Source organism: Nerophis ophidion, linkage group LG10 (genome assembly GCF_033978795.1).
Source record: "Nerophis ophidion isolate RoL-2023_Sa linkage group LG10, RoL_Noph_v1.0, whole genome shotgun sequence".
NCBI lineage: Eukaryota > Metazoa > Chordata > Actinopteri > Syngnathiformes > Syngnathidae > Nerophis > Nerophis ophidion.
The window spans coordinates 27,130,880-27,144,381 of NC_084620.1; the positions used below are offsets into that span (position 1 = coordinate 27,130,880).

At 39.3% G+C, this 13,502-nt stretch overlaps 2 protein-coding genes across 3 annotated transcripts in view; one reads left to right on the forward strand and one right to left on the reverse strand.

Moving 5' to 3' along the window:
- il17ra1a (interleukin 17 receptor A1a) overlaps positions 1-8,172 on the forward strand; it is a 25,691-nt gene extending 17,519 nt beyond the window's left edge. For both annotated transcript variants that reach the window (XM_061913231.1, XM_061913232.1), the window contains exons 8-11: positions 292-366; positions 445-514; positions 1,819-1,932; positions 2,010-8,172. In XM_061913231.1, coding sequence (XP_061769215.1) covers positions 292-366; positions 445-514; positions 1,819-1,932; positions 2,010-3,316 — 1,566 coding nt within the window. In that variant the 3' untranslated portion in view covers positions 3,317-8,172. The remainder of the gene's footprint in view (positions 1-291; positions 367-444; positions 515-1,818; positions 1,933-2,009) is intronic.
- A 2,011-nt stretch (positions 8,173-10,183) lies between these two features.
- tmem121b (transmembrane protein 121B) lies at positions 10,184-11,481 on the reverse strand. The gene has a single exon (XM_061911894.1). It carries the CDS (start codon positions 11,453-11,455, stop codon positions 10,271-10,273), a length of 1,185 nt encoding a protein of 394 aa, XP_061767878.1. The 5' UTR covers positions 11,456-11,481; the 3' UTR covers positions 10,184-10,270.
- Between the last annotated feature and the right edge of the window lie 2,021 nt (positions 11,482-13,502).

Below are 13,502 nucleotides of genomic sequence, written 5' to 3' on the forward strand. Positions count from 1 at the left end.
CATCCAGGGGTCCAGACCAACAATGCCAACACAAGAACATAACACTTATCCCACAACTACTTGTTTAAAAGGATATCGATATAAAGGTGTGCACTTATTATTTAAATGCATATTCTGCAATATGTAATGTATTAAATACCTGTGCAAAGAGGCCTATTATTATAGTTTGCTTAAGCTACAGGGTATAACAAAATACCTATATTAAATTTATTTCAGACCACTTTACAATATACAGCTACGATGCACAGTTAGTTGATACAGTGTTTCATGATATGTTCAACTCTTCTCCAGGCCAACCAGACGGACTTAAACAGAACATTCAGCCTTAATAAATGGCCCAGATCCTGCTGCACTTTTGATGTTGAGGTAAACACAAGAGCTGCATTGAACATAAAGTACTTCTCATGATACCTTTACATTGTGTTGAAATGATTTTCATTTTAGGTAAAACCAATTTTCCAAAAATGTGGCCAAGACTGTGCCCGTCACAAGAAAACCCTGCTAATTTGTCCAGGTTTGGCTTTGTCTATTAAACTTAAAATGAGCTATAGAATGTATTTACAGTGGAACCCATTTATGTTGACGCCTCTCGACTCATGACATGAGCAATTGTCACCTTAACGGAATTCGAAACCGAAGCCAGCCATTGCTTGCACATTTTTCTGTGACTTCAACCAGAGGCATGGTGGAAGGAGCGATAAGAAAGGATTCTGGATCATACGGCGGTTTTGTTGACATGCTTCCTTTTCACTGAGTGCACATTTTAATAAATATATAAATACATATGTGTACACCTGCAAAATAGTGGGAGGATTTTTTTATGGAAATGATCCCTTTTGGTGTCCAAATTTATGTCGAAAAAGTATGCATGTCAATGTTGACTCAAGTGCGAATTTCTTAGTAATAACTTGATGACTTGAACAATATAGACAACTTCAGCAAGTTCCTCTTTATATAAAGAGTATTGCCTTGCAAATTGTGCATACAGTATATGGTGAGACAGAAGTCTTATAACTTGAAATGTCAGTCCCTTTTACTTGTACTTTGATATTTTCAGTTTTAAGTAAGCACATTTGAATCGATATGGTACCAATTCCCGTTACCTGAAACCCTCAGCCCAATTTCAATATTTTTAAGATGTTGGAAGGCAGTAGTGTATAGACTACAGTGTGTTGTCTTAGACAGGAATTAAGAAGTCTTTGCCATTAAGTTGAATATGACAGTCTTTTATTATGAGCCCTACAAAGTGTTGTGTTTGTTTCACACCATATGTTGATTATATTGTAACGAGCATTTTAGTTGTAGCCTTGATCACCAAATTTGGAGGTTTTGAAATATTCTTGTAAAATTGCTAGCACTAATCAGTAGCATGTCAATGGCAAATCCAATGTAAATTAGCATCAAGACGGCAAATTTTATAAAGTTCAGCTTTACTGTTCTTTTGAGTGCCTTTTTCTTGCTTTGTTGGCATGGAGAATTGTAATATTACCTAGAGCCTGTCCAGCCAAATCCGCTCTGAGTGCATGATTGTTTGTTTCCCGACCAAGTCTGTAACTGGACGTGACATCACGTGCAAATTTTTTTTTAAATATGGCACCGTTGATTTTACGTTAATCGGCGGACTTGGATCTTACCTATAAGAGTACACAATTTGGTACCCATCCTTAGTTTGAAGGAGGGATTTTTCCACGAGACTCAAAGAGTGCTTGCTTTTAGAGGTTTCACTATAGTTTGTCTGCAAAGAATAGTTGAGGTTATGCTATCATTATTAATTTTCTAAAAGTGTTAATGCATTTACTGTAATGTGACCGTTATCAGCTGTGCCAACTGATGCCCAAGTTGCTCCTCAATACACACCTGTCATTGTGAGTGTGGTGCTCCTATGTGCTGGGATCCTATCTGTTTATATGCACATCCTCTGCCGAAAACCAGGTTAGTCCCATTGGCACGTTTCCTCCGCATCCAATAATTTGTTTGTTATTGCATCTCTATTTTTGTGACATTTTCAGGCAAACCTAGTGATGCCTTCACTGTTGTGGAAGATAAAATACCAAAACTGCTCCAACAAACCCCTAAAGTTCTTGTGATCTACTCCCAAGACCACCATCTATACAGGGACATAGTGTTAAAGCTCTGTGCCTTCCTCCAGGCCAAGTGTGGCGCCAAGGTGCTGATAGATCTGCTCGACGCCAACTTTTTAAGCATGATTGGGCGCCTCCCGTGGCTGGAGTGGCAGCGACGGCAGCTGAAAAACCCCACTGATAAGATCTTAGTACTCTGCTCGCCGGGTGTTCAGGCAAAGTGGAGGGCCATGTGTGGTCACAGCCGGGTCACGCTGAAGGAGGACCTTAACTCATCAATGGATGATATGCTCACCCCCTTTCTGAACCTCTTCCTGCCCAACATGCACCAAGCACGCATGCATGGGATGTACATGGTGGCTTACTTCAGCGACATCAGCAATGAGCAAGATGTACCATCGATCTTTGACATCGCTGTGAAGTACAAACTGATGAGAGACTTTGAAGAGCTCTTTTTTGGTGTCCTGGACATGGAGAAGTACCAGCCGGGTCTGGTCCACCGCATCGAAGGCATCGGCGGGGATGAATACTTCAAGTGCCCATCGGGCCTGGCCCTGAAAAACGCTATTAATACCTTCCAGGCCTATCAGTTAAAACATCCTGACTGGTTTGAGAGGGAGTGTGTTCACAGTGAAGAAGAACTTGGTACTGAAGCCAGTCGTCTTATTGAGCACCAGCATGGCCCTCCGATTCTAGAGTGTCTTCCTCTCATCAGGGATGTACCTTCTGTCTCTGTGTGTGAGGTACAAATAAGAGAGAATGATGACAGTGTTAAGGTCTTAACGCCGGAACTGAACACAAAGCGCCACCTTCCATCAGTGGCAGAACTTATACCGGAAGTAAACCCCGTTTACACATCTCCGAATTTGAGTTTTGCACAGCCGTCAGTTCTTCTCACTGAGCCAGTTTCATCAGGACAGAAGTGGCTGTCCTCCGCCGCTAGGCACCAAAGTCAGGTTCCAGTTGAGATTGGAGAAGAGTGGCCGAGTGGCTCAAGGACCCTGAATTCCCAAGATTCAACCCCACCTTGTTCGAGCACAGGGAGTCCCCCTCCAAACCCAATCAACAAGTGTGAGGATAAGATTGAGCCAAACAGTGGCTCTGATCAAGGCTACATCTCCAAAGTGCCTTCGCCGCTCGGAACGTCTTGTAAGGAAGATCCACTGGTGGCTCTGGCAAGGCTGCAAGAGGAACTGTATCTGCAAACTGTGAATAGCTCTGAGTTGGGTCCATAGGGATGTATGACTGATTTACTTTTATAATTAGTTTAGTCATTCAACCCCCTCTCACCCAGAGAACCATTGAGCTCCAACGATTGACTGCTGATTTGGTATGTTTACTCCTTTTATAAATATATTTGTATTTGACTTAGGGAAACGAGTATTTGATGCCATACAAACTGGTTAGCATTTTGATCCTCACAAACACAAATTATTCCTGTCCCTTGAAGAAAGTATTTGTGATGTCAATTGATTATTTGGATAAAAGACACCTAACATTCAACCCTCTCTCAAGACAAGAGTTTTAGACCTGCACACGACTGGAGTACGCTACACAACTGCTAGTTACAAGCTTGGCAAGACCGAGACCACTTCCGCAAACATTTTGCAATGGTATCAATCACCCTCTCATGAAAGATTTTAACTTGTGTGGTAAGAATTGTTGTGATTGTAATTCTGTTTTTATATGTATTCCTGAGTACTTCTAAGTTAAGGCCACCTGGGCCTTAACTTATTTCTGTTGATTTTAATGTTATTTCAGTTCAGTTAGGTTTCATTTATATACCAACCAACATGCTATACAAACATAAAACAAATTAAAAATAGTTCAAAACAATGTACATTTTACCACAGCAGGATGAATAAAACATTAGAATAGCAATTGTATATTAAAGGGGAACTGCACTTTTTTTTTAAAATGTTTTCCTATTATTCAAAATTCCTATGTAAAACAAGAAAACGTTTTTTTCTTTTTTAATGCATTCTAATTTTCAAAATACCTCAAGTACGAGGTGGCTAACATTGCAGTTAATACACAACCCCGCCCATAAAGGCCTCTAAAAAACATCCAATGAATGCCAACATCGCTCTATTTACATGTTGTGACTTGAATATTGATCTAGTATTCGCAATATTGGTATTTTAATCGATAACGCAGACAAACCATCTGTAATGGTGCCTTGATCACAGAGAGGTAATTCCTTGTGCTGCTATATTGACATATTGAGCTGGGGAGCTCCTCTGAGCTGATTGAAATTAGTCCATATTATGAATCATGTCTCTCACCTGGATTGTAGAAAGATGTGGCCTTAAACCGAGATGATGGCAAACTTTGACATTCATCTTATAAACTGAGATAGCTAAAAAGACATGGAACTGTTTTATTTATTTTTTAACCTCCATGTGGATTATGATTAATTATTTATCTAAACAGAAAGTTCTAAACATCCCATCTCATTGGCATCCCAGCGAGAGCAGACATTGTACCACATGTGATTGTTTTATTATTTTCATAGTTTGTATATCTTTTTTAGCACTTAGCCACACAACTGCATGATGCTTAGTGTTGCATTAAAGCTGGGTCTGTTTTACACACAGCTTTTAAAACTTGTAGATCCTCCTCCTTATATTTAATTCAGGCTCAAAAAGATAATGTTCTGGATCATAATTTTTCCAAAAGTAAGTGTTGTTAACGCTCATGAAGTCTGCATGTTTAGTAGTAGTTGAAGTTGAAAGAAATAGCAATGGTTGTGATGCATTTCTGAATTTTTTTTTATGCTGTATGCTTACAATGACCAAAATACATAATATTGCATGTTATTATGAATGTGCCTGTTACTACATTACATATACAGTGTACTTACAGCATATATACAAAACGATGGAGGTTTTTTAAAGCGCTGTATAGGCACAAATGAGCGATTCCCACTACCTCCATAGTTAGCTGACTTTTGCCAATTTTTTTTATGGGATTAGAATGCATAAAAAAAGAAAAATGTGTTCTTGTCTTACATAAGAATTGTGGATGATAGGCAAAATTCCCCAAAAAAGGTGCTGTTCCTCTTTAAAATATGTGCGAAAAAGATCACATAAAAATACAAAAATAATGCAATATAATAAAGAAATAAACATAAAAAATAAATGATCAGGATATGCCAAACTGGATTTCAACGCATAGGAGAAAAACAGGTTTTATCCTACATTTATACTGGAGACTGGGAGGATCTAATGAATAAAAAAAAAAAGTGTGCGGGCTATAGAGCGTTTTCCGTTCGGGCTCCAGTACTCTGGAATGCCCTCCCGAGTTCGAGATGCTACCTCAGTAGAAGCATTTAAGTCTCACCTTAAAACTCATCTGTATACTCTAGCCTTTAAATAGACCTCCTTTTTAGACCAGTTGATCTGCCGCTTCTTTTCTTTCTCCTATGTCCCCCCCTCCCTTGTGGAGGGGGTCCGGTCCGATAACCACTGATGAAGTACTGGCTGTCCAGAATCGAGACCCAGGATGGACCGCTCGTCGGGACCCAGGATGGACCGCTCGCCTGTATCGATTGGGGACATCTCCACGCTGCTGACCCGCCTCCGCTTGAGATGGTCTCCTGTGGACGGGACTCTCGCTGCTGTCTTGGATCCGCTTTGAACTGAATTCTCGCGGCTGTGTTGGAGCCACTATGGATTGAACTTTCACAGTATCATGTTGGACCCGCTCGACATCCATTGCTTTCGGTCCCCTAGAGGGGGGGGGGTTGCCCACATCTGAGGTCCTCTCCAAGGTTTCTCATAGTCAGCATTGTCACTGGCGTCCCACTGGATATGAATTCTCCCTGCCCACTGTGTGTGAGTTTTCCTTGCCCTTTTGTGGGTTCTTCCGAGGATGTTGTAGTCGTAATGATTTGTGCAGTCCTTTGAGACATTTGTGATTTGAGGCTATATAAATAAACATTGATTGATTGATTGAATGGGGAAAGGAAGGTTGTTCAAGATATCAAAATATTTGCAAGCAGAACTTGGTGCGTACTGTATATGCTCATATTTAAAAATGTAAAAGACACAATTTGTGCTGTTTTTTTTCCTCGTTTATTTGATCACAATACTCTTGTTTTACAGTACAGCCAGTATATTGGATTATATCGATAAAGATATACAGCACACAATGCTATCACATGTAGGTAGTACTAGTATCTGTAAACAACAGCAACCCTGTAAAACGTGTGCGAGGAAAGAGGACCAAAATGGAACTAAATACAAGACAGAAGGCTTCCAATTGTGTACAATGTTCTTCAGTGAGCAGTATGTCCTTTGGTAGTTTGAATTGAAATGTGCCAGCAAGGTGCGAAGGTTAACCTTAATAATTATACATTTCAACATGACCGTGATGCATAGAACACATAATGAAATCAAGCAAAACAATATAAAACAGTATGCTTGAAAGACTTTGGCTTGATAGGACAAGCACCCAAGGGAAGCCGTTTTAGCGATAAAGTACTGTGCATTAAATAAAGGCCAGAGAAGCACTTGAATCAGCAAGCAAGACATTTTGTGTATTCAGCAGCAGCACTAATCCCCCTCTACAGAGAGGTTAAACAACTGTATACACAGAGCATCCCTAAAGTCTGTACATAAATTATACACATTTTAAATATTACATTTAATTGATCAATAATACATTCACAAATAAAATAATCAAAAACATAGGCTACAAAAAGATTGTCTCCATAATGCTGAGTTTTTCAGACAAACATAGTTTTGAGTTTATGTACAAGTATGTTTGGCGATGATGCATTTATAGATGATACATTTATGGTCAGAACTTTTTATAGACTCATCAGATGATGAATGTTATATCAAATTTGAGCCCTTTAATAATTTGAACCATTCTTTTTTATACGGTGGCATGATAACAACCTCCAATTACTTTTAGAAACAAGAATGTACCTTGAATGATTAGATATAAAATATATTCACATATACTTGGTTTAATGTTTCTTTGGGCAACATTCACCCACCAGATGCTTTTTCTAGGCATGAAAAAGATTCTAATAATTCCGGCTGGATATTTTGACCACACTTTTTGGAAAAAAATAAGTAAGAAATAATTTAACACACTTACTTTTAGGATCCTAAAGGGATCTGTGTACAAAAGTGTCTTTTTTTTTTCATTTTTTTTGTACTTTCAATGCATAGTCTTATCACAAATTTAAAACAGTCTATTAATAAAAGTTTTGTTTTCTGTGTTTTTTTTTTGGTCAAAAATAACAATTTTTATGAGGAACATTGTCAAATATGCAGTATTTCAAATACAAAGTGGAATATTTGAAGTTGGGTGTTTACAGCTTTGATTAAGTCAGTCATTTATGATATTGATTTTGATAAAGTAGACACAAATATTTTTAAATCGCCTACTGGGGTAGAAAGACAGAGAACACAGACAGACTTGATTAGTTCAAACAAATCCTTTATACGTTATATATAGCGTGTTATACGTATATAACTTCCTAAGATTATTTTCACTGCAATTCAGCAGTAAAGTGTTAAGTTAGTCTAAGTCTAAGTGGCAGTTTAACTTGTCTACGCTCATCAAAACTGTGAGAATTATGCTCATGGTTTTCTGGCGTCATTTGAGTAAGAATGATATCCATTTTGTTTTTATGGAAAATGAGTAATATACCAGGATTACAGTCTGTTAAAAAATAGCAGTTATAATGGGACACAATGAGGCCGAAAGTGTTCTTAAGACAATGTGTATGTATATTTTATGTTTATATCATATTATAACAACGATGCAATCAAAAACACAATGCTTTTTTAAAAGAAAAACCTCATGGCAAAATGTTTAATTGCTAACCTTTGAACTGAAGAATCAAATCACATAAGGAACACATGTATTGCCTATTTTGGGCCCGAGGTTGGACAAGGGCTTGCATTCATCTTTAAAGCGTAGTTGGAGCTTTGGTAAAGTGATTCCAGAAGCTAAATTTGATCTTGCTTTATCCATTGCTGTGTATTTGTTGTACTGTTGTACTGTTGTACTGTTGTACTGTCACTCCACTGTTAAAAAAGAAAGGCTCAAATAAATGAACAAGGGACTGAAATTACTATCACATGCAAGTCCATGTGTGTGAACGTCTGACCGGGAGTAGTATATTTTAGCAAGTTTGGCAGTAAATAATTCATACCTAACAATACTGATGCATTTTGGACAGTTCCAGCTTTGTGGGAGGCCAAACTGTATAGCTGGTGATAATTCTGCTTACCATGAATGAAAGAAGTTCCTACTCTGGTCTGTTTCTATGTGAACATAGTGGACATTTACACACGCATAGAAAGTTTTGGTGGTCTGGTGTATTAAAAAAAAAAAATCAGCTGTTTGTGGCACTGTCGGGTTAATGCATGACAATAATACACGTCTATACTAAGTCGGTATACATACACATACTTTCAGACAACAATGTCATCATAGAAGACACAAAACGTTGCATGGATGGGGGATAGAAGGGTTATTCAAATTGCACTTCCCAGCAAGACATAGCAGTCCCTCTCATTTTCATTCCGTGCAGCAGGAGCATTTGCTAACAGAATAGCTGTTGGATTGATAGCACCTTTGGATTGGTCCTAAAGACATGTGCAAATGATACACTCCAGACATTTAAAATAAATAAAAAAGTCATCAAAATCATAGAAATATTTACCATTGAGGGTGTTTGTAAAGTAAATTATTCCATTAATTCTCATTAACAACAGTTTGGTTATTGGTGGTGATGGCTGGTTTACATAATTCAATCTAAAGGTCTGTTGGTGACAAAATACTAGTAAGAATAAAGCACTGCTAAAGGTCCTGAAGGTCTTGTATGGTAATAAAGCACATAAGTGTATCGCTGAAGGACATATAACATTGTGTCAACGTTTTGTTTTGAGCTTTTCACCAAGGTGTTGTTTAAAAAAATATGTATTATTACTTTAGTATTACTTTGTTTGTTACATCCATCCATCAATTTTTTACCGCTTATTCCCTTTTGGGGTCGCGGGGGGCGCTGGCGCCTATCTCAGCTACAATCGGGCGGAAGTTACAATTTTTTTAATATTGTTCAATTTACCAGTGGTACATATAATATATATGTATATGTGTGTGTGTGTGTGTGTGATTTTAATAATCTGTTAACTACTAATTATTCATATAATTGAATGTATGTGTTGAATATATACATGCATTGAATGTATTTAATAAATGTATCCATTTTAAACTGTTTTATTCCGTTAAATGTTAAATAAATAAGGCTTTATGTGCTACAATGTTCAAAGGGAGCGAGAGGGAGAGAGAGAGACCAGCGAAACAGGCTTGTAAGGACGAAATAGCCTCTGTATTTTTTCCTGACCTAATGTGTCTGTGTGTGTACATATATGTATGTATGTATGTATATATATATATATATATATATATATATGTATATATATGTATGTATATATAAGTATATGTATGTATGTATATTTATATGTATATGTATGTATATATATATATATATATGTATATATATATATATATATATATATATACATATATATATATATATATATATATATATATATATGCAATTATGGAAACAATACTTTTGAGTGCTTTATAAAGCCTATATTCATGTCAACTCTTTGTTAGCCAAAAAAGATAATTCAAAATGTTATGCCATTTGGAAAATTAAGGACATGTATGTATCTGTAGACTTTGGAGTACTGTTGCATATTTGCCAGTGTATCGTACACTTGGGAAAGAAAACTTGGGAAAAATTATGTCTAACAGCTATGGCCAAAAATACAGCAAAATGGTACTGAAAGGACAAACAAGGTCAGCGTTTGTCTCCTGAGGGTTAAAAACGTGTGCAATAATTACAGTTTTTTTAGGTTGTTGTAAATATTGGGAGAAAAAAATACATATTTTGAGTGCCTTAAGGGTAAAGAGGTCCTACATCCAAATGTCACTAGGTTCGTGGGATCAAATAACCGGAAGTTTTATATATATATATATATATATATATATATATATATATATATATATATATATATATATATATATATATTTATATATATATCTATATATGTATTTATTTTATTTATTTTTTTTCTTTCTAATTACAATTTTCTCGAATTCCGATTTTTTTTAAAAAGGAAATGGTGGACCGTGTTCACCACCACCACAAACTAAGACTGTGTGACGGCCAGGGTGTTAACATATCCGTGTGGACACATGTCGTTTTCGGATACTCCGTGGGAGAACTGGGCCTGGTTACTTCCGCCCGCCATCCTCCTTCGGACACCGCGCACCGCCACGCACTGCTCGCTCAAGTCCAGGAAGGCGCAGAGCAGGAATAATATGTTTTTAAACATGAACACCGACACCGGCGTCTTGTAGACGAACACCTGGAAACAGCGGACCACCAGCAAGGGCGCGTTGACCAGGAGGCCCGCGAAGAAGCGAGCCCACAGCCACCGGCAGCTGAGTTCCGAGACGGTAAGTTCGTAGAGCCAGATAACTGGACCCGCCAGGGCCAAAAAGTAGGCCGAAATGACGGCGTACTTCAGGTACGGGGTCGGGATTTGGTTGCGGAGCAGTAGCTCAATGAGGGAGAAGCTGTCGATGAGGTCGAGGCAGGTGGTCATGAAGCAGCTGTGGGAATGGTGCCGGGTGGCGCCGTTAAGATCCTCGGTGATGGCGTTCATGAGGCAGAGGAGTAGTGGGGCGGACAGCAAGGTGACGACTTTAAAGCCTGTCACCCCGCATGGCACTTTGACGGCGATTAGATCCAGTATGGAGGTCTCCAGGACGAGCACCACCTTCGGGGTGCAGGCTATGACGTAGATGAGCCAAGCCAGGTACGCGTAGGTGAACTCGCCCAGGTTGCACCCGCCGAAGATGGAGCCCTTCTGGTGGAAGCCGCACGCCCTCTCCCGCTTGCTCCGCGCGTTCTTCACGAAGAACATAGCCCACCCGGAGACCACCACCAGGTCCGTGGCGATCCAGGAGCACCAGTACAGGTCGGTGAAGATGATGAGGTAGAAGTCCAGGACGCCGCCTTGGAAGAGGAGGAGGAGGAAGCAGAGCGCTTTGTAGAAAAGGCTCCGCTTGGACGTGTGTGTCAGCAGCAGAGGGGCGGTGTGCGCCGGGAAGTCCGCCGATGTCATGTCGATGCGGGCGGGGACGAGAGGCTGGATGCTCCCGCTCTCCTCCGGGTGGATGGTGATGCTGCTGCCGGTGTCCCGTCTGCTCCTGCAGCTCAGCAGCCTGTCCGCTTCTGGGGATGGAGAAGAGGAGACGATGGAAGTAAAACCGGTTTGGGATTTAAGATGATCTTCCTTTGAATTATCTCCCCTAATTTCTGAGATCATTGTATTTATCACCTCAGCTTCTCCTTTTTTCCTCCTTGATGTTTTTTTTTACAAGGTGGGGAGGAAGAGTTATTTGGATAACATGGCATGGATTTTTTATGGAATGGACTGTTCTTGCCTTTCCTTTAAAGGCCTACTGAAACCCACTACTACCGACCACGCAGTCTGATAGTTTATATATCAATGATGAAATATTAACATTGCAACACATGCCCATACAGCAGGTTTAGTTTACTAAATTGCAATTTTAAATTTTCCGCGAGGTATCCTGTTGAAAACGTCGCGGAATGATGTTGACGCATGCTTGGAGCGGACATTTCAGCCCAGCACCACTCACGGCTAAAAGTCGTCTCTTTTCATCGCTTAATTATGGACATCTGTATTGCTGAATCTTTTGCAATTTGTTCAATTAATAATGGAGACTATAAAGAAGAATGCTGTTGGTGGAAAGCGGTGGATTGCAGCTGCCTTTAGCACCGAAACACAGCCGGTGTTTCTTTGTTTGTTGTGAAGCTTTAACACAGAGCGGTCAAGCGAAAATGTTTCTCTACCACATGTCAACCAATTGTGATATTAAGCCGGCTCTTCATCGGATTATGTGACCTCTTCCTGCAACTGTCAAAAAGGCAGCTGTGATCTTGGCTCCTCCATTGGCTTCTCTCAGGGACACCGGTGTTCACCGCAGCCCTCCGACTTTCAGATATGACTTTATAATCTCACTAAAACACCAAAAAGACAATAAGTAGATAAGGGATTTTCCAGAATTATCTTAGTAAATGTTTCTATTAACATCTGAATCGCTCCCGCTGCCGCCGCCTGGAGCAGTCGCCTTTTCTTTTTTTTTTCTTTTTTTTTGGTGCTTCACTATAACTTTCCTCATCCACAAATCTTTCATCCTCGCTCAAATTAATGGGGAAATCGTCGCTTTCTTGGTCCGAATTGCTCCTGCTGCTCGTGGCTATGATTATAAACAATGTAAGGATGTGAGCCCTACAACCCGTGATGTCACGTGCACATCGTCTGCTACTTGCGGTAAAGGCAAGGCGTTTTTATTAGCGACCAAAAGTTGTGATATTTAACGTCGATGTTCTCTACTTAATCCTTTCAGCAAAAATATGGCAATATTGCGAAATGATCAAGTATGACACATAGAATGGACCTGCTATCCCCGTTTAAATAAGAAAATCTAATTTCAGTAGGCCTTTAAAGATGAACTGCACATTTTTGGAATTTTGACTATCGTTCACAATCATTACGAGAGATGTTTTTTTTTACCCACTTTCTAACATAGAAATTGATTTGTTCTACGTTGCTACAATGCACCTAATGGGAGCAATGAATTACATCTCTAAATCACTTTAAAGATGCATTCAAAAACTGTCAACAATCCCAGATGGCAAAATTTTACTGGATCAGATATGAGCTGGATGTGCTTAAAAATCCGGTGCGGATCACTTTTACTCATCTGGGCCACTGTGCAATTTTGCACCTCGGATTTGATCTTATACGCACTCATTTACCAGATCTGAAACAGGTTTGGGCCAAATGTGGTCCAAAGCAGTGGAAAACAAGGTCACATACGGCCCAAATATGGCACACATGCGTTACCCAAATATTCCATTCGGACCAGATGTGGTCCGAGTTATTCCAAAACTTGTTTGAGCATTAATTTGCATCATATTCTAATGTCTCTACAAAGAAAATAAATTGTGTCTATTTAAAGTAATAACGACAATACTTTATTAGTTTTTGTTAACAAGCTATTTATTGATGGTAACACAATTCACCATTTTATTGCAAATAATTAGCATCACATTGTTGTACAGAACATAAATAGCATACTTAACAAAACACAAGACTTAGATGGGTTATACTCGTATAGCGCTTTTCTACCTTCAAGGTACTCAAAGTGCTTTGACACTGTTTCCACATTCACCCATTCACACACCGATGGCGGGAGCTGCCATGCAAGGCCCTAACTACAACCCATCAAGAGCAAGGGTTAAGTGCCTTGCTCAAGGACACAACAGACATGACGAGTTTGGTA